Source organism: Bufo bufo, chromosome 2, assembly GCF_905171765.1.
Source record: "Bufo bufo chromosome 2, aBufBuf1.1, whole genome shotgun sequence".
NCBI lineage: Eukaryota > Metazoa > Chordata > Amphibia > Anura > Bufonidae > Bufo > Bufo bufo.
In genome coordinates, this window is record NC_053390.1 from 338,619,580 (window position 1) to 338,641,841 (window position 22,262).

Consider the following 22,262-nt stretch of genomic DNA (forward strand, 5'->3'; position numbering starts at 1 on the left):
CAACAGTTTGCATTTGTGCCTCCCACTTGTTAAGGGACCAAAAGTAATGGGACAGTTGGCTTCTCGACTGTTCCATTGCCAGGTGTGTGTTATTCCCTCATTATCCCAATTACAATGAGCAGATAAAAGGTCCAGAGTTCATTTCAAGTGTGCTATTTGCATTTGGAATCTGTTGCTGTCAACTCTCAAGATGAGATCCAAAGAGCTGTCACTGTCAGTGAAGCAAGCCATCATTAGGCTGAAAATACTAAACAACCCCATCGGAGATGGCAAAAACATTAGGCGTGGCCAAAATAACTGTTTGGAACATCCTTAAAAAGAAGGAACGCTCCGGTGAGCTCAGCAACACCAAAAGACCCGAAGACCACGGAAAACAACTTTGGTGGATGACCGAAGAATTCTTTCCCTGCTGAAGAAAACACCCTTCACAACAGTTGGCCAGATCAAGAACACTCTCCAGGAGGTAGGTGTATGTGTGTCAAAGTCAACAATCAAGAGAAGACTTCCCCAGAGTGAATACAGAGGGTTCACCACAAGATGTAAACCATTGGTGAGCCTCAAAAACAGGAAGGCCAGATTAAAATTTGCCAAACGACATCTAAAAAAGCCTTCACAGTTCTGGAACAACATCCTATGGACAGATGAGACCAAGATCAACTTGTACCAGAGTGATGGGAAGAGAAGAATATGGAGAAAGAAAGGAACTGCTCATGATCCTAAGCATACCACCTCATCAGTGAAGCATGGTGGTGGTAGTGTCATGGCGTGGGCATGTATGGCTGCCAATGGAACTGGTTCTCTTGTAATTTATTGATGATGTGACTGCTGACAAAAGCAGCAGGATGAATTATGAAGTGTTTTGGGCAATATTATCTGCTCATATTCAGCCGAATGCTTCAGAACTCATTGAACGCGCTTCACAGTGCAGATGGACAATGACCCAAAACATACTGCAAAAGTAACCAAAGAGTTTTTTAAGGGAAAGAAGTGGAATGTTATGCAATGGCCAAGTCAATCACCTGACCTGAATCCGATTGAGCATGCATTTCACTTGCTGAAGACAAAACTGAAGGGAAAATGCCCCAAGAACAAGCAGGAACTGAAGACAGTTGCAGTAGAGGCCTGGCAGAGCATCACCAGGGATGAAACCCAGTGTCTGGTGATGTCTATGCGTTCCAGACTTCAGGCTGTAATTGACTGCAAAGGATTTGCAACCAAGTATTAAAAAGTGAAGGTTTGCTTTATGATTATTCTGTCCCATTACTTTTGGTCCCTTAACAAGTGGGAGGCACATATGCAAACTGTTGTAATTCCTACACCGTTCACCTGATTTGGATGTAAATACCCTCAAATTAAAGCTGACAGTCTGCAGTTAAAGCACATCTTGTTCATTTTATTTCAAATCCATTGTGGTGGTGTATAGAGCCAAAAATTTTAGAATTGTGTCGATGTCCCAATATTTATGGACCTGACTGTATGTCTGCATCACAACTAATAATAGTAAGGGTACTTTCACACTAGCGTTTTTCTTTTCTGGTATTGAGTTCCGTCACAGGGGCTCAATACCGGAAAAAAATTATCAGTTTTATTCTAATTCATTCTGAATGGAGAGCATTCTGTTCAGGATGCATCAGTTCAGTCCCTCTTACGTTTTTTTGGCCGGAGAAAATACCGCAGCATGCTGTATTTTTTTCCTCCGGCCAAAAATCCTGAACACTTGCGGATCCGGCATTAATTTCCATTGAAATGTATTTGTGCCGATTCCAGCATTAAAATTGCCGCATTAACGGATCCGTTCTTCCGGTCCGCGCATGCGCAGACCTTTAAATCTGTGCAAAAAATGTATACCGGATCCGTTTTTCCAGATGACACTGGAGAGACTGATCCGGTATTTCAATGTATTTGTCAGACGGATCCGTCTGACAAATGCCATCCGTTTGCGTCTGGATTGCAGGATCCGGCAGGCAGTACCGGCGACTGAACTTACTGCCGGAATCCTCTTCCGCAAGTGTGAAAGTACCCTAAATGCAGTTGCTTTGTAACTGGAAAGTTGCCGCAACACAAAGTCACAAAAAATTCAGCAGGTTGTGATATCTAACTGTTGTCGCATCATGGCGGGCATGGCGCCCAACTTACGATACAAGCAGTGCTTCATCGATATGTTTGGCCATGCAGCTAGCCACAGCCAAAATTGCGGTGTAACCCTAAACTAAAATATACAGTAGCTACCATGCAATCTGTCTTTTTGCACTTTCCACTTATAACCGTTTGCAATGTAGACCTAAATCTACTGCAGCCTGGAATGCAACACTGAGATTTCCTGATGTTGACAGGTCCGATTGTAATCCTTTGTGTTCAGAAAACACACTGCAGCTATTCAGTATTCAGCTATGGCTCCGGATGCTCATTCTACTCTAGTATCCAGTATAATAAGTGAAAAAGGAGAACACCTCTCCAGACTGGTGGTGTGCAGAAGTAAGCGCCTTTTCAGGCTCCATTCACACTAGCGTCAAATCTGCTCCAGTGTTTTTCTGCCTGTTGAATATGTAGATTTAAATTATCTTTGCTATAAAACAATATGGACGTACCTGCACTAGTCTTGGTTAAAACTCCACTGGCGAAAGATGCAACTAATTTATTAAGCGGCATATCCCCCCTTAACACCTTCAAGACTAAGCTAGTCACTTTGTGGTGATAACTTTAAAACACTTTATCTTATCCAAGCCATTCTGAGATTTTCTCATCACATATTGTACTTAACGACAGTGGTAAAATTGAGTCAAAAAAATTCATTTTTATTTTTTTTTTTAAATACCAAATTCACAAAAAGTTTTCAAATTCCAATTTCTCTACTTTTATAATAGACAGTATTACCTCCAAAAATAATTACTTTTACATTCCCTATATGTCTACTTCATGTTAGGATCATTTTGTGAATGCCATTTTATTTTTTTGGGGAGGTTAGAAGGCTTAGTTTAGTTTAGGCTTAATTTTTCAGATTTCCAAAACCCACTTTTTAAGGACCAGTTCACGTCTGAAGTCACTTTGTGAGGCTTACATAATAGAAACCACCCAAAAATGACCCCATTTTAGAAATTACACCCTCAAGGTATTCAAAACTTATTTTACAAACTTTTTTAACCCTTTAGGTGTTCCACAAGAGTTAAAGGAAAATGGAGATGAAATTTCAAAATTTTACTTTTTTGGCAGATTTTCAATTTTAATCCATTATTTCCAGTAACAATGCAAGGGTAAACAGCCAAACAAAACTCAGTATTTATTACCCTGATTCTGTAGATTACAGAAACACCCCATTTGTGATCGTAAACTGCTGTACGGGCACACGGCAGGGCACAGAAGGAAAGGAATGCCATATGGTTTTTGGAGGGACATGTCACATTTGAAGACCCCCTGATGCACCCCTAGAGTAGAAACTCCAAAAAATGACCCAATTTTGGAAACTATGGGATAAGGTGGCAGTTTTGTTGGTACTATTTTAAGGTTGATATGATTTTTGGTTGCTCTATTACACTTTTTGTGAGGCAAGGTAACAAAAAATAGCTTTTTTGGCACCGTTTTTATTTTTTGTTATTTACAATGTTCATCTGACAGGTTAGGCTACTTTCACACCTGCGTTAGGTGCGGATCCGTCTGGTATCTGCACAGACGGATCCGCACCTATAATGCAAACGCTTGTATCCGTTCAGAACTGATCCGTTTGCAGTACCATGAACCATTTATTTTTTTATTTTTTTTGTTCATGATAATGCAAACGAAAGTCAATGGGAGGCGGATCCGTTTTCAATTGCACCATATTGTGTCAGTGAAAACGGATCCGTCCCTATTGACTTACATTGTAAGTCAGGACGTATCCGTTTGGCTCCGCATCGTCAGGCGGACATCAAAACGCTGCAAGCAGGGTTTTGGTGTCCGCCTCCAGAGCGGAATGGAGGCTGAACGGAGGCAAACTGATGCATTCTGAACGGATCCTTATCATTCAGAATGCATTGGGGCTAAACTGATCCGTTTTGGGCCGCTTGTGAGAGCCGTGAAACGGATCTTGCAAGCAGACCCAGAAATGCCAGTGTGAAACTAGCCTTAGACCATGTGCTATTTTTCTAGAGCAGGTTGTTACGGACGCGACAATACCAAATATGCCAACTTTTTTTTGTTTTGTTTCAGTTTTAAAGAGGACCTTTCATCGGTCCAAACATTGTGAACGAAGTATCATGACATATACAGCGGCGCCCAGGGATCTCACTGCACTTACTATTATCCCTGGGCGCCACTCCGTTCTCCCGTTATGTCCTCCGGTATGTTCAGGGACTTGGTTATAGTAGGCGGAGACTTAGGGGACTTGGTTATAGTAGGCGGAGTCTGCCCTTGTTGTGCTGGGCGTCTCCTTCTCCTAGGCTGTAGCGCTGGCCAATCGCAGCGCAGAGCTCACAGCCTGGGAGATTTTTTCTCCCAGGCTGTGAGCTCTGCGATGCGATTTGGCCAGCGCTACAGCCTAGGAGAAGGAGATGCCCAGCAGAACAAGGACAGTCTCCTACTAAATCCCCGAACATACCGGAGGACATAACGGGAGAACGGAGCTGCGCCCAGGGATAATAGTAAGTGCAGTGAGATCCCTGGGCGCCGCTGTATATGTCATGATACTTAGTTCACAATGTTTGGACCGATGAAAGGTCCTCTTTAACCACCTCAGCCCCCCTAGCTTAAACACCCTTAATGACCAGACCACTTTTTACACTTCTGCACTACACTACTTTCACCGTTTATTGCTCGGTCATGCAACTTACCACCCAAATGAATTTTACCTCCTTTTCTTCTCACTAATAGAGCTTTCATTTGGTGGTATTTCATTGCTGCTGACATTTTTACTTTTTTGTTATTAATCGAAATTTAACGATTTTTTTGCAAAAAAATGAAATTCTTCACTTTCAGTTGTAAAATTTTGCAAAAAAAACAACATTCATATATACATTTTTCTCAAAATTTATTGTTCTACATGTCTGTGATAAAAAAAAAATGTTTGGGTAAAAAAAAAAAAATGGTTTGAGTAAAAGTTATAGCGTTTACAAACTATGGTACAAAAATGTGAATTTCTGCTTTTTGAAGCAGCTCTGACTTTCTGAGCACCTGTCATGTTTCCTGAGGTTCTACAATGCCCAGACTGTACAAACACCCCACAAATGACACCATTTCGGAAAGTAGACACCTAAGGTATTCGCTGATGGGCATAGTGAGTTCATAGAACTTTTTATTTTTTGTCACAAGTTAGCGGAAAATTATGATTTATTTTTTATTTTTTTTTCTTACAAAGTCTCATATTCCACTAACTTGTGACAAAAAATAAAAACTTCCATGGACTCAATATGCCCATCACGAAATACCTTGGGGTGTCTTCTTTCCAAAATGGGGTCACTTGTGGGGTAGTTATACTGCCCTGGCATTTTAGGGGCCCAAATGCGTGCGAAGTAGTTTGAAATCAAAATGTGGGCCCCTTTGTGTGCTCTTTGGAATGTGGGCCCCTTTGCCCACCTAGGCTGCAAAAAAGTGTCACACATGTGGTATTGCCGTACTCAGGAGAAGTTGGGCAATGTGTTTTGGGGTGTCATTTAAAGGGGCTTTTCAATGACACTGGTTGCCCGTTCAATTTGGATTGTCGTGTCTGCGTGAATGGAGGAGAGCATGTAAACGTCACGCTTGTCTCTCCATTTGACCGTGAGCAGTTCTTCGTTACACAAGGCAGCCCTCTCCCCCCTTGCAAGACGGGTGGTAACGAGCCGTTGGGGGAAGCCCCGGCGACTAGGTCGCACGGTGCCACAGCAGCCAATCTTTTTTAGGAACAAATGCCTGAAGAGGGGCACACTTGTGTAAAAATTGTCCACATAAAGATGGTACCCCTTGCCAAATAAGGGTGACACTAAGTCCCAGACTGTCTTCCCACTGCTCCCCAGGTAGTCAGGGCAACCGACTGGCTCCAGGGTCTGATCTTTTCCCTCATAGATCCGAAATTTGTGGGTATAGCCTGTGGCCCTTTCACAGAGCTTATACAATTTGACCCCATACCGGGCGCGCTTGCTTGTGATGTATTGTTTGAAGCCAAGGCGCCCGGTAAAATGTATAAGGGACTCGTCTACGCAGATGTTTTGCTCAGGGGTATACAAATCTGCAAATTTCTGGTTGAAGTGGTCTATGAGGGGCCGAATTTTGTGGAGCCGGTCAAAAGCTGGGTGGCATCTGGGACGGGAGGTTGTGTTGTCGCTAAAGTGCAGGAAACGCAGGATGGTCTCAAAACGTGTCCTGGACATGGCAGCAGAGAACATGGGCATGTGATGAATTGTGTTCGTGGACCAATATGACCGCAATTCATGCTTTTTGGTTAGACCCATGTTCAGGAGAAGCCCCAGAAAAATGTAAAATTCGGAAACTTGGACGGGTTTCCACCGGAAAGACTGGGCATAAGAGCTTCCCGGGTTGGCGGCTATAAATTGAGTGGCATACCGATTTGTTTCTGCCACGACTAAGTCCAAGAGCTCCGCAGTCAAGAACAGCTCAAAAAATCCCAGGGCCGAACCGGTCTGAGCTGTCTCAACCCGAACTCCAGACTGGGCGGTGAAAGGGGGAACTACAGGTGTGGCTGAAGTTGGGGACTGCCAATCAGGGTTTGCCAGCACCTCAAGGACTCTAGGGGCTCTACGGGCCTGTCTGTGCGGTGGTTGCGACTGGGTAACTATTGCACGTGCCACCGTACCAGCTTCAACTGCCCTTCTGGTGCTCGCCACTTCACCATGTTGTACGGCAGTGCTGGTACTAGGTCCAGGATGGGCTGCGCTGCTGGTGTATGCCTCACCACGTAATCCGACAGCGCCAGCCCCACTCTGCTGCCCTTGAAACGGATCCTGCGCAACCTGTGGTCTAGCAACAAGGGGCCGGGTACGCCTGGTGCTATCAGGGACCTCAACCTCCTCGTCCGAACTTTGGGTCAGACTGCCACTGCTTTCTACAGGTTCATATTCTGACCCGCTAGATTCGTCAGATGAGGGTTCCCATTCCTCATCCGACTGGGTCAGAATCCTGTAGGCCTCTTCAGAAGAATACCCCCTGTTTGACATTTGGACTACTAAATTTAGGGGTATTCCCTGAGACTACCCAAGAAAAAAAGCAAGCCTGTCTTACAAATGGGAGGCTAGCGAAGTACCGGAGGCCGCTGCGATTGATAAAAAATATCAAAACGGATTTTTTTTTTATCGCCGCAGCGCTTGTAAAGTGATTGTGCAGTGATCAAAAAAACAAAAAAAAATTTTGTCACTGCAGCGGGGCGGGCGTGGGTGAACGCACGTGTGGGCGACCGATCAGGCCTGATCGGGCAAACACTGCGTTTTGGGTGGAGGGCGATCTAAGGTGACTAATACAATTATAGATCTGACTGTGATCAGTTTTGATCACTTACAGATACTATAAAAGTACAAATGCTGATTAGCGATACGCTAATCAGCGAATCATTTACTGCGGTGCAGTGGGCTGAGCGCTAAACGATCGCTAACTACCTAACCAAGGGGCCTAAACTATCCTAAAACTATAAGTCAATACCAGTGAAATAAAAAAAAAAGTGACAATTTACACTGATCACTTTTTTCCCTTTTCACTAGGTGATTGACAGGGGCGATCAAGGGGTTAATTGGGGTGATGGAGGGTGATCTGGGGGCTAAGTGTGGTGTTGGTGCTTACTCACAGTGATGTGTGCTCCTCTGCTGGAACCAACCGACGAAAAGGACCAGCAGAGGAGCACAGAAGCCATTTAACACATTATATTTATAAATATAATGTGTTAGATGGCTTCTGATTAGTTTTTTTGAAAATCATCAACCTGCCAGCGACGATCATTGGCTGGCAGGTTGATGACGAACTTGTCTTTTAAATTTTGCCAGCCCGCGATACACAGTAAGATGCTGACCGTTGCCTAGGAGACCGAGCCCTCAGGCTGGATCTCCTGAGCTTCCGTAGCTGGCAAGTCCCAATGCCTATGGGGCTGCCATGGCAACCATCAGCCCCCTGTCAGCGCAGTGCACGTGAGGATGCGGTAAGGCACCACATTCCGCAACGTACACGTACGTGATATTGCGGGAAGGGGTTTTAATCTATCATTATAGAATAGAAATGTCGTATATATAGTATATACCGATAGGTCCATATATATTTGGACAGACATTTTTCGAAATTTTGTTCTGTACATTACCACAATGGATTTTGAACAAAACAATTCAGATGCAGTTGAAGTTCAGTGGGTTGAACACAATTATTACATAAAAATGTGAGGAACTAAAGCATTTTTTAAACTCAACCCCTTCATTTCAGGGGATCAAAAGTAATTAATTGGACACATTAAACAACTGTAAATAAAATGTCATTTTCTAATACTTGGTTGAAAACCTTTTGTTGGCTATGACTGCCTGAAGTCTTAAACTCATAGACATCACCTTTTTAGTGCTCTGCCAGGCCTTTGCTGCAGCGGTTTTCAGTTGCTGTTTGTTTGTGGGCTTTTCTGTCTGAAGTTTAGTCTTTAACAAGTGAAATGCTCTATTAGGTTCAGATCAGGTGACTGACTTGGCCATTCAAGAATATTCCACTTCTTTGCTTTAATAAACTTCTGGGTTGCTTTGGCTTTATGTTTTGGGTCATTGTCCATCTGTATTATGAAACGCCGACCAATCAGTTTGGCTGGATTTGAGCACACAGTATGTCTGTGAAAACCCCAGAATTCACCTGGCTGTCCTGTGTCACATCGTCAATAAACACTATGGACGCAGTGCCACTGGCAGCCATGCATGCCTAAGCCATTACACTGCCTCCGCCATGTTTTACAGATGATGTGATATGCTTTGGATCATCAGCTATACAATGCCTTCACCATACTTTTCTCTTTCCATCATTCTGGTAGAGGTTCATTTTGGGTACATCTGTCCAAAGAATGTTCTTCCAGAAGTGTGCTGTTTTTTTAAGATGTTTTAGCAAAGTCCAATCTAGCCTTCTTATTCTTGAGGCTTATGAGTGGCTTGCACCGTGCAGTGAACCCTCTGTAGTTACCTTTATGCAGTCTTCTCTTTATGGTAGATTTGGATATTGATACGCCTATATCCTGGAGAGTGTTGTTCACTTGGTTGGCTGTTGTGAAGGGCCTTCTCCTCACCATGGTATTTATTCTGCGACCATCCACCACTGTTGTCTTCCGTGGGCGTCCAGGTCTGTCTGTCTGTCTGTCTGTCTGTCTTTCTTTCTTTCTTTCTTTCTTTCTTTCTTTCTTTCTTCTCCTAATAGTGTAGCAATTTCTCGGATGGGTTTTTTCTGTTTTCGCAGATGGATGGCTTGTTTCACCTGCATGGAGAGCTCCTTTGACCACATGTTTTAAAAGAAGAAAAACTGCTACAAGAGGACATAGTTTTAAATTAGAGGGGCAAAGGTTTAAAAGTAATATCAGGAAGTATTACTTTAGTGGATGTAAAGTAGTGGATGCATGGAATAGCCTTCCTGCAGAAGTGGTAGCTGCAAATACAGTGAAGGAGTTTAAGCATGCATGGGATAGGCATAAGGCCATCCTTCATATAAGATAGGGCCAGGGGCTATCCATAGTATTTAGTATATTGGGCAGACTAAATGGGCCAAATGGTTCTTATCTGCCGACACATTCTATGTTTACTTCTCGGCAAAATCTTCAAAATGCAAGCACCACACCTCAAATCAACTCCAGGCCTTTTATGTGCTTAATTGAGAATGAAACAATGAAGGAATTGCCCACACCTGCCTATGAAACAGCCTTTGAGTCAATTGCCCAATTACTTTTGGTCCCTTTAACCACTTAGGGACACAGCCTTATTTCACCTTAAGGACCAGGCCATTTTTTGCAAATCTGACCAGTGTCACTTTAAGTGGTGATAACTTTAAAACGCATTGACTTATCCAGGCCGTTCTGAGATTGTTTTTTCGTCACATATTGTACTTCATGACACTTGAAAAATAAAGTTAATTTTTTTTTTTTTTTGCATAAAAAAAAAATAATTTACCAAAAATTTGCAAATTTCTAAGTTTCAGTTTCTCTACTTCTGTATTACATAGTAATACCCCCAAAAATTGTGATGACTTTACATTCCCCATATGTCTACTTCATGTTTGAGTTATTTTGGGAATGATATTTTAATTTTTGGGGATGTTACAAGGCTTAGAAGTTTAGAAGCAAATCTTGAAATTTTTCAGAAATCCAATTTTTAGGGACCTTTACAGGTCTGAAGTCACTTTACAAGGCTTACGTAATAGAAACCACCCAAAAATGACCCTATTCTATAAACTACACCCCTCAAGGTATTCAAAACTGATTTTACAAACTTTGTTAACCCTTTAGGTGTTGCACAAGAGTTATTGGCAAATGGGGATGAAATTTGAGAATTTCATTTTTTTGCCTAATTTTCAATTTTAACACATTTTTTCCACTAACAAAGCAAGGGTTAACAGCCAAACAAGACTTTATCTTTATTTCCCTGACTCTGCCGTTTACAGAAACACCCCATATGTGGCCGTAAACTACTGTACGGCCACACAGCGGGGCGTAGAGTGAAAGGTGCGCCGTTTGGTTTTTGGAAGACAGATTTTGCTGGACTGGTTTATTTACACCATGTCCCATTTGAAGCCCCCCTGATGCACCCCTAGAGTAGAAACTCCATAAAAGTGACCCCATCTAAGAAACTACACCCCTCAAGGTATTCAAAACTGATTTTACAAACTTTGTTAACCCTTTAGGTATTGCACAAGATTTAATGGAAAATAGAGATACAATTTCAAAATTTAACTTTTTTGGCAGATTTTCCATTTTAATATTTTTTTTTCAGTTACAAAGCAAGGGTTAACAGCCAAACAAAACTCATTATTTATGGCCCTGATTCTGTAGTTTACAGAAACACCCCATATGTGGTCGTAAACTGCTGTACGGGCACACGGTAGGGCGCAGAAGGAAAGGAATGCCATACGGTTTTTGGAAGGCAGATTTTACTGGACTGGTTTTTTTGACACACTGTCCCATTTAAAGCCCCCCTGATGCACCCCTAGAGTAGAAACTCCAAAAAAGTGACCCCATTTTAGAAACTACGGGATAGGGTGGCAGTTTTGTTGGTACTAGTTTAGGGTACATTTGATTTTTGGTTGCTCTATATTACACTTTTTGTGAGGCAAGGTAACAAAAAGCTTTTTTGGCACCATTTTTTTTTTGTTATTTACAACATTCATCTGACAGGTTAGATCATGTGGTAATTTTATACCTAATATGTATGCTTTTTTTTAATTTATTAAAGTTTTACACAATGATTTCATTTTGTAAACCAAAAAAAAGTTTTAGTGTCTCCATAGTCTAAGAGCCATAGCTTTTTCAGTTTTTGGGCGATTATCTTAAGTCGGGTCTCATTTTTTTGCAGGATGAGATGACTGTTTGATTGGCACTATTTTGGGGTGCATATGACTTTTTGATCGCTTGCTATTACACTTTTTGTGACGTAAGATGACAAAAAATGGCTTTTTTTTACACTGTTTTTATTTTTTTACAGTGGTCACCTGAGGGGTTAGATCATGTGATATTTTTATAGAGCTGGTCGATACGGACGCGGCGATACCTAATATGTATACTTTTTGAAATTTATGTAAGTTTTACACAATGATTTCATTTTTGAAACAAAAAAAAATCATGTTTTAGTATTTCCACAGTCTAAGAGCCATAGTTTTTTCAGTTTTGGGGCAATTATCTTGGGTAGGGTATGATTTTTGCGGGATGAGATGACGGTTTGATTGTTACAATTTTGGCGTACATGCGACTTTTTTGATCACTTTTATTACCTTTTTTTGGGAAGTAAGGTGGGCAAAATTTCAATTTCATCATAGTTTTTTATTTTTATGGCGTTCAAGTAACATGACCAAAACGGATCAGGTCGTTACGGACGCGGCGATACCAAACATGTGTAGGGAATTTTATTTTTTTCATTTTTAATCAGTGATAAATGTGTTTTTTGATTTTTACTTTTTTTTCACTTTTTTTTCACTTTTTTTTTTTTTACCCAGACCCACTTGGTTCTTGAAGATCCAGTGGGTCTGATGTCTGTATAATACAGTACAATACACTATATAGGGTATTGTACTGTATTTTACTTACACTTTGTCTGAACAGATCTATGCCTTCAGCACAGATCTGTTCAGCACCATAGACAGCAGGATGCCTGAGAAGGCGTCCTGTTGCCATGTGAACCTTCCTCGTCTGCTCAGTTGTGGCCACAACTGCGCAGACGGGGAAGGGTAAGGACGGGGCTGTCTGGGAGCTCTCTCCCTCTCCCATCGGGGGGCTGCAAAGGCACAGCAGCCCCCCGATCGGAGAGGGAGGGAGCTCCCTGGGCTGTTAACCTATTCCGTACGGACCGTGGTATGGAAAGGGTTAAACGGCTGACATCGCATCAGCGATGTCAGCCGTTTATACCAGAGTCGAAAATATGGGTGGACAGCACTCCTAAGTAATGATGTGTCGGGTGCTCGTCTCCAGGAGGGGTGGTAAAAAGCCCCTAGTAAAGCAACTTGTAGATATCCAGAAAAATAAAAAAATGGAGACAGCACGTCCAAAAGGTGCAGAAGGTGGAATTTATTCCGGGTGCAACGTTTCGGCTGTGTGTTAGCCTTTTTCAAGCATGCTTGAAAAAGGCTAACACACAGCCGAAACGGTGCACCCGGAATAAATTCCACCTTCTGCACCTTTTGGACGTGCTGTCTCCATTTTTTTATTTTTCTGGATATCTACAAGTTTATACCAGGGTGTCAGCAATGTGCTGACACCCTGGTATACCCACTAACCACCAACGATTATTCAAGGGGAGGCGGGCGGGGGATTGCGATCCCGCCTGCCGCACCGCCCGCAACCCTCTTCCTGCACCTCCCGCCGCCATAAAATTATTCAGGGGTGTAGGGAAGTTGAAACATATATTTTGGGCATTATAAAGTTTCTGATCCCCGCGGTCAGGGACCGCGGGGATTAGAAACTGCAAAAAGCGCATCAAACCGCAGGTCTGAATTGACTTGCGGTTTGATGCGATCGCCGACATGGCGGGGGGGGGGTCACAGGACCCCCCCCGCGCATTTATGCCTGCTCAATGATTTGAGCAGGCACCTTGTTCCGATCACTGCCGGCCGGGCGGCAGTGATCGGAACAACACATGACGTACGTCATGTGTCCTTAAGTACCAGGACATCATGACGTACCGGTACGTCATGTGTCCTTAAGAGGTTAAAAACAGGGTGCCACATGTAAAGGAGCTGAAACTCCTAAACCCTTCATCCAATTTTAATGTAGATACCCTCAAATGAAAGAAAGTCTAGACTTTATGTCCATTATATAACTATAACTTGAAAATGTTTTAGTAAATGGCTAATAAAAACTAAATTTGTGTTGGTGTCCAAATATATATGGACCTAACTGTATTTAAAGGAGGGGTCACTTTATTTGGGAGCCATTGCATAATACATCATGTAGCAACCTTTACCCCAATAAGTGACCTCATAACACGTTATATACACAATTACAGCTTTACAGTAAATCATTAAAAGTTTTTTATTGACATTCAACAAGAACAGTGGGGGACATTTAGCAATCAGTGGGCCAAAATTATGGTTTAAATGTGTCAGAAATAATGGCATGTAGGTTTGCGCCAAATAGATCAACTGTTTTCCTTATTTTTCACCAGAAAGAATGAAACATGCCAGAAAAGTGTTTTGAATGTCAAAGTGGGCAGGGCTACTGAATTGGCGTATATAATACCACATTTATCAACTTATGTTCAGGTTAAAAGGCACAAAATGTAACATTAGATTAAGCTTGCTTCAGTGGTAGCGTAATTTGTTAAAAAGGCGCACGGCAGATAGATGCGACTTTTATTTAAAAAGTTGCAATTTTAACAATTAAATGTCGCATATCGGCCTTCAAGGAGTCGCATGTGCAACATCAGTTGAGTACAGATGGATCGTTGCAAATACAATTACATGTCTCATTTTACCACTTTAGTGTAAAAAAAATATATGCCACATTTGTTTATAAAATGGCGAATTATTAGCCTACAATTACAAAGACACATTTTAAAATTAGAATGCGTCTTTTTTGATTAAATAAGGTGAAACAAATGGCCACTTTTGATTCATGATGTAAGGATTTTTCTGGTGCAAAATATGCCTTTATTAGTTATTGTCTCCCCCAATCTGTGCCCAAAAAAGTAGTGCAAAATTTGCCAAAATTCCAAGCCATTTAGTTTGCACCAAATTTATCACATTCCAACGTTGCTCCATAAAGGATTCACGCCAAAATAGAAATCTGACAAGAAAAGTGGGCTTTGTTATTACAGTGGTGTTAGCAGAGAAAAGGCACACATATAGGTAATATTGTAAGCATACCCCAGACAAGTGTGTAATCAAAATTGCGACTTTTTGTTAAAAACTTGCAGGTTTCTACAGAGCTGGCCATACTTAGGCCTCTTTCACACTTGCGTTGTCCGGATCCGGCGTGCACTCCACTTGCCGGAATTACACTCCGGATCCGGAAAAACGCAAGTGTGCTGAAAGCATTTGAAGACGGAACCGTCTTCAAAATGCTTTCAGTGTTACTATGGCACCCAGGACGCTATTAAAGTCCTGGTTGCCATAGTAGTAGTGGGGAGCGGGGGAGCAGTATACTTACAGTCCGTGCGGCTCCCGGGGCGCTCCAGAGTGACGTCAGAGCGCCCCATGCGCATGGATGACGTGTCCAATGCGATCACATGATCCATGCGCTTGGGGCGCCCTGACGTCACTCTGGAGCGCCCGGGGAGCCGCACGGACGGTAAGTACACTGCTCCCCCGCTCCCCTCTACACTTTACCATGGCTGCCAGGACTTTAGCGTCCCGGCAGCCATGGTAACCATTCAGAAAAAGCTAAATGTCGCCTCCGGCAATGCGCCGAAACGACGTTTAGCTTAAGTCCGGATCAATGCCTTTCAATGGGCATTAATTCCGGATCCGGCCTTGCGGCAAGTGTTCCGGATTTTTGGCCGGAGCAAAAAGCGCAGCATGCTGCGGTATTTTCTCCGGCCAAAAAACGTTCCGTTCCGGAACTGAAGACATCCTGATGCATCCTGAACGGATTTCTCTCCATTCAGAATGCATTAGGATAATCCTGATCAGGATTCTTCCGGCATAGAGCCCCGACGACGGAACTCTATGCCGGAAGACAAGAACGCAGGTGTGAAAGAGCCCTTAGTCCTTCCTTCTCTGATTCTAAAAACTGGGGTAAAAAATTTGGAAAATTACGTTATTGCCATCAAAATGTTGCAAATCTGCACTATATCTCATTTATTATTCTCTGTCCAACATATGATAAATTTGGTCTAAACCCCTTTCATCTCTAGCTGTAAAGGTTAGACATGGCACAGATTGCGCCAAAATTGATTAATCGCCCCCCAATGTGCAAACAGCGGGCACAGCCATTTGGATGACTTTTTAAGGCCCCGTTCAGGTGACATCAGAAATTTTACGTGAAGACTGTGCCAAATTTCCAATATCAAGATACCATGTGAAAAGGAATTGCTTTATCTGTAGTAGGTATCTACTGAATTACCTTCAATCTTATTTTTAGCGTATTTTAGGGCTTTGGAACTAATAGCAGTTTTCCATAAAGCTATGGCCTCGAGTTACAATATTTTCAACTTTCAAAGTGATCATTACAGAACCAATTAAAAGAGAATCGGTCAACATAAACTAGTGACAGATCCCCTTAGCAAAATGCGTTGTCACTTTCTACAATTGCCATTTTGTTAAAATCTTATATTGAACAGCTCCAGCGCATGCTGGTGAGTCCTGAATATTCATGAGCTCCTTGAAGCTAATTCCTTTGGGAAAAAAACTGTCAATGGCAAAAAAAAAAAAAGTGATTATTAGTTATCTTAAAACATAACTTTTACTAATGAAATTAAAAGATAGGCCCAAAATATAAGTATGATAAAATTATGAGAGCGGCGGTATTACAGGTCAATGTGCACACACCCAATCAATATGAAAAAAAGAGGGAAAGTGCCCGGCGGCACCTGAAATAAAACCCGTACTCCTACCGCTCTGTCGTCAACGTCCAGGGTGCAGGGGTGCGTCCTGATGACACCGGAGTGAATGGCTCCAAACTGGACGCTCAGCTGCTAGAGGCGGCGGGGTCAGAGGCAACCCTAATTTGACCCTATGGTGTGGTCTGAGGTTTGCCCTAATAACTAATTAGGGGTAGCAGCCTAACCACAGGGCACTCGTCCTTAAAAGGACGTTGACGACGGAGCGGTAGGAGTACGGGTTTTATTTCAGGTGCCGCTGAGCACTTTCCCTCTTTTTTCATATTTATTGGGTGCCGCCGTGCACATTGACCTGTAATACCGCCGCTCTCATAATTTTATCACACTTATATTTTGGGCCTATCTTTTAATTTCATTAGTAAAAGTTATGTTTTAAGATAACTACAGTAATAATCCCAATTTTTTTTTTTTTCTTTTTGACATTGTAAATTATACATAGTGACGTCCATCCAAAGGAATATTGTCCACATTTTTTTTTTAAAACTGTCAATCAGCAGCAGGGGGCGGAAGCACACAGACCCATTCATTTCTATGGAGCTGCAAAAATACAGACAGCACATGCATGTCATCTAGCCGCAATTTATAGAACATGTCCTATTCTTGTCTGTTTTGTGGACAAGAATATGTAGTTTTCCAAAAAAAAAAGTGCAGGGTGCACAAAGACCACTTCTATGTTTTGCAGAACATACCTTTAAGGCCTTATGCACACAACCGTGGTTTGGGTCCGCAACTGAGACACATTTTTTGAGTTGGATGAGGGCCCATTCACTTCAAAGCGGCCGCAAAAGATGCAGACAGCACTCCTTGTGCTGTCTGCATCCGCACATCCATTCTGTGGCCCCGCAAATAATAGAACATGTCCTATTCTTGTCCGTATCATGGACAAGGATAGGACATGTTCTATTGAGGGCCAGGCGTTCCATTCCACATTATGCAGAATGCACATGACTGGCATCCACGTTTTGCGAATCTGAAATTTGCGGACCGCAAAACAGACAGTCATGTGCATAAAGCCTAAAGGGAACCTGTCAGGAGACTTATGCTGTCCTAACCATCAGTACCCTTATGAGTGTAATGAGGGAGCCTGTCAGGATTCCATGTTGCTCATGGTCCCTTTTAAGGATTGGCTTACATGTACTGTATGTAATAGGGGTATCTTGTCTTTAAATCTTATCTTGCTTCATCTGAACTAAATCACAGAAATGGTTAGATTAGAAATGTTGTAGGAATATATATATTGTTTCACTGAATTATTATCCTACTAAAACGTAACTTTTATCATTTTCAATTTTAAAATAAGTCCCACATATACAATATTAATAGACTGCGTATGATGCATCAGGCTGTAATAAATTGTATATACAGATACATGTACGAGGTACTAGATGCTGGATGAGGATGCAGTTCGGTTACGTCTTATATTTGTAACTCACGGTTTGTTGCATAAGAGGTAAATGGTCCTTCTTTCCGAATATCCAGGCATGTAGATGGCTCTCTGCAATCCCCAGAGGTGGCTTGGTATACTGGAAGGTAACGTCAATGATTGTTAAGTACCACACACTCTGGGTACTGGGACACTAGAAGAGGAGGAATATCCCTACACAGCTAATGTGGCCCTGCCTGAAAGCGGAGAGGTCTCCCGCCTAATGGCGGGAGAATCACCCCAGAAGGAGCGACCCCACTTATCGGTGGCTCTCCCTAATCTTCTCACCCTACAGAGGAGTCCTCCAAGTATCAACAGCTAGATGTCGTTTTTTCTTTTAAGTCCCGACGCGTTTCCTCTGACAGTGGATACTGTCAGATTCATCAGGGGGTATATACTGATAAAGTAACGGCTAGGTAACCGTCAAGCACAATCACTTTCTTTTCTTGGATAAGCCCACTGGATAGATGCAGTCCAGAACGAATGTCTGAGACTGTCCCCTTAAATACCTTTTACATTAGCCTTAATTCGATAGCGGTGAGTCGCTTACCGCATGTTGTGGCGTGCGTTCCAGCTGGTGTATCCAGAAGCGGAACTGCCTTGACCGCGCGTGCGCAGAAGCCAGCGAGGTCCGCTGTGGAACGCACAGAGTGAAATCATGCGCTCCACTTTGCGCATTCTCAGTGGCACATCCGGAGGTGGATGTGTTTTATTCGCGCATGCGCATAGGCCAGGGGGAGGGGTCCATTGTGAACCGCATGGGGTTAGGTCATGCGTTTCAGCCGGCGCATGATCGGAAGTGTTATATTAGCGCCAGATACGTTGAGAGGCTTCAACACAGTATTCAGAGCAGCTTAATAGAGACATGCGCAAATTATAAAATACTTCAAGGGCAAGGGATCCCCCAAGCTTACAAATACTATATTAGGAATTACCAGTGGATTCTCTGCACTCTCTCTTTGATTCATTGCAGAATATATCCCATTGAATTACAGTTTTTTCTCATTTTTAAGGTAATATCTCAGATATAGAGATGACTGATACCAATATAAGGCAGGTAAGGGTAGATTCTTATTTGGGGCACAGTGGTTTATATAGGTAGGACATAGTGAACAGGCATTAAATAGGGTGATTGCAGAGGTATCCAGATAAACCCCATTAATATATTGCTGTTCACATATACTGTAGATATCAAAGAATCTGACCTATCACGGTCAATATATTATATTCCTGCTTGGTCCATTTTACACATATATATATTTTAGTCAGTGGTTAATGAGTATTTTCAGACACAACCAAAATTAAATGAAGCATGCAAATGACAACATTTCATTGAGGCCCAGTGGACTCACAGTTTTTAACCTGTGAGTCCACTCCGCCTCCTTTTGTAGGATCCTTTTATTGAGGTCCCCACCTCTAACGGATGGGCGGATCACCTCAATTACACAAAATCTCAGTGACATGCTATTCCCATCATGGAAATTCTGTATGTGTCTTGCTATAGGGGTGTCACGTTTATGTCGCACGTCACCGAGATGATCCCCAATTCTCCTTCTAAGTTCTCTCTTGGTCTTACCCACGTATTGTAGGTTACATGAGCAGGTGCACAAATACACAACCCCTGTGGTTTTGCAGTTTGCAAAATCCCTAATGGTGTATATTTTCTTGGTAGTATTGCTTGTAAATGTTTTTGTTTGGACAATATGTGGGCAGGCAATACATGAGCCGCATCTAAAGGTACCGAGAGGCCTTCTGTCAAGCCACGTACCTGTTTTTTTGACAGGGGTATAGTGGCTGTGAACAAACCTATCACCCAATGACCGTCCCCTACGATATGTTATAGCCGGGTATGCGGGGAGGATGTCTTTCACATCAGTATCCGTCAAGAGCATGTCCCAGTACTTTTGAAATATCTCCCTCACTTCTCTGCTCTGATCATCATAGGTTCCTATGATACGGAAGATGGGGTCTGTTTCTAATCCTGTCCCTTGTTTTGAGGACAGGAGTTCCCTTCTTTCAGTATTTAGGGCCGATTTCGTCTGAACTATTAAAATATTTTTCCGGCGTGGTGAAAGCTGTAATTGGGGGGGATTAAAACACACTTCACCATTTTTAGCAACCAAAAAATTTAATAACAATGACCAAAAAGTTGTATCTTAAATGGTACCAATAAAAACTACAGTTCGTCTTGCAAAAAAGTAAGCCCTCATACAGCTCTGTAGACGGAAAAAAAAAAAAAAAAAGTAATGGCTGTCAGAAAATGGCATTGCAAAGGAAAAAAAAATTCCAAAGGTTTTGTTTTTTTAGAAGTAATAAAATGAAAACTGTACAAATTTGGTATCTCCATAATTGTATTGACCGCCCCCCCCCCCATTTTACCCCACAAAGATAATTTTTCCTCGTTTTACAATACAAGACATATGGTAAATTAAATGGTGCCACTAAAATAATGCATCTTGTCCTGCAAAAATAAGCCCTCATATGAACAGAAAATTTTAAAAAGTTATGGCTATTGGAAAGCAAAAAAAAAAAAATAGGCCCAGTCCTTAAGGGGTTAATAACATTTAATAAGCATCTTTTTGTCTTCATGGTGGCTTTTTTTTCAGGTAACTTACTAATCATTAGTTGGACTTTCTGCCTCTCCTTTTTGCATATGTAGTGATGATTTAGGAAATGACATGTTAGTTAACATACATACTTTGTGTAATATATGCTGAGGTTTTTTTTTGGGGGGGGGGTTGTTTTTGTCTTACTTTTAGAATGTTTTTTTTTTTCTGTTGCTCAGAGTAAGAAAAGCTGGGTGAAATTCACTTTGAATAAAAGCTTCCCACTTCATGTAGAATGGATTCTCTAAGACTACTTTCACATCTGCGATTTTTAATTCAGGTTTTGAGATTCGGCAGAAGATCTCAAAACCTGAATTCAAAGGATCCTTTCCATTTAATTCATCCTGATGGCTCTGTTAAATCAAAACTGAACAAACTTTTTTAGGCATGAAAATCATTTTAAGTCAATGGGCGCCGGATCCGTTTCTTCCTGTAACGAAAAAAAAAAAAACGAATCTGGCACCATTGACAAAGGCTACTTTCACACTAGCGTTAATATTTTCCACTATTGAGATCAGTCATAGGGGCTCAATACCAGAGAAAACGCTTCCGTTTTGTCCCCATTCATTGTCAATGCGGACAAAACGTAACTGAACAGAACAGAATGCTCCAAAATGCATTCCGTTCCGTTCTCATACCGGAGAGCAAACCGCAGCATGCTGAACTTTGCTTTCCGTCCTGGGATGCGGAGCAAAGCAGATCCGTCATGACCCACAATGCAAGTCAATTGGGGCGGATCCGTTTTATCTGCCACAATAGAAAACTGATCCTTCCACCATTGACTTTCAATGGAGTTCATGACTGATCCGTCTTGGGTATGTTAAAGATAATTAGCAAAAACACTAGTGTGAAAGTATTCTAAGGCCAGTTTCACTCTGGCAAAAGATCTCAATACCGGAAATTAAACAGATCCGCTCTGATTTTGCACATCAGGATGCATCTGTTCAGTTAGGATGTGGTTGTGTGAAATCAAAATGGAAAAAAATGGATCAGTTTTTTTAGGCTCCTTAAAAAAACGATCAGTCACCATTTACTTACATTGTTTTTAGTGACCCGTTTTTGTTCTGTTTTTTCCGGTTTTATGACTGGACGCAAAACGGAATGCTTACGAAAAGGAAGACATCCTGCTGCATCCTGAACAGATCTCTTTCCATTCAGAATGCATGAGGACTAAATGGAATCATCTTTTTCCGGGATTGAGATCCTCTGTCGGTTCTCAATGCCGGAAAACAAGAACGCAAGTGTGAAACAGGCCTAACGTTGCTGCTGTTTATGAAAATGTAAGAATTAGCCGGGAGAAATCTTGTGTCTTGACATCCTCACCCATGTGCTGCACTTCAGTATCCTTAATATGTTTTTAACTTGTTCTTGCAGAACCGGATGGAAGAGAGCAAAGCACTATTTAGGACGATTATCACATATCCGTGGTTTCAGAATTCTTCAGTCATCCTCTTTCTAAACAAGAAAGATCTCCTTGAGGAGAAAATTATGTACTCCCATCTAGTTGATTATTTTCCGGAGTATGATGGTAAGTAATAATTCTTATAAGTGACAAAATCTTTACTTCCCACTTTAGGACTGTCAATTGTAAATGTATGTCGCCATTTTCGGAACTTTTTGTGGGAGTAGTGTCTGCTGCGCTGCTCCTCCTCGCTGACTTCACACAGATGGGTAGGGACCTGTTCATCTAGATTGGCAGGGGTAAGCCCGAGATAAACCGCCAGCGCACACTTCTCCCGTTGCCCAACTCTTTTTCAAGCCCTGTGATGAGGGCAGCTTGAATCTCCTTACAGGTTTCCTGGTTTGTCTATCTCTGTGTTCTTACTGGGTAATTATATGGTTACAGGACATTATGACTGAATAACAGATGTATAGCCGTGCTGCAGACTCTATATGTAGTGCAGGGGAGGGTCATTGGGTGATAGGTTTGTTCACAGCCACTATACTATAAATACATGGTTTTCTATGCAGCTCCTTATGCTGGGGTGATTACAGCTGCTGTAAAGCACACAAATCCTGTTGTGTTATTTGGACAGTATGTGTGCCCCCTCCCTTATAACAGCACCTATGTAA

General features: G+C 42.1%; 1 protein-coding gene across 1 annotated transcript in view; it reads left to right on the plus strand.

The window, feature by feature from the left end:
* The window catches only part of LOC120989135 (guanine nucleotide-binding protein G(q) subunit alpha), a 154,057-nt gene that overhangs the window by 125,968 nt on the left and 5,827 nt on the right, over positions 1-22,262 (plus strand). The window contains exon 6 of the mRNA XM_040417053.1: positions 21,564-21,717. Within this exon, the coding sequence (XP_040272987.1) occupies positions 21,564-21,717 (154 nt within the window). The remainder of the gene's footprint in view (positions 1-21,563; positions 21,718-22,262) is intronic.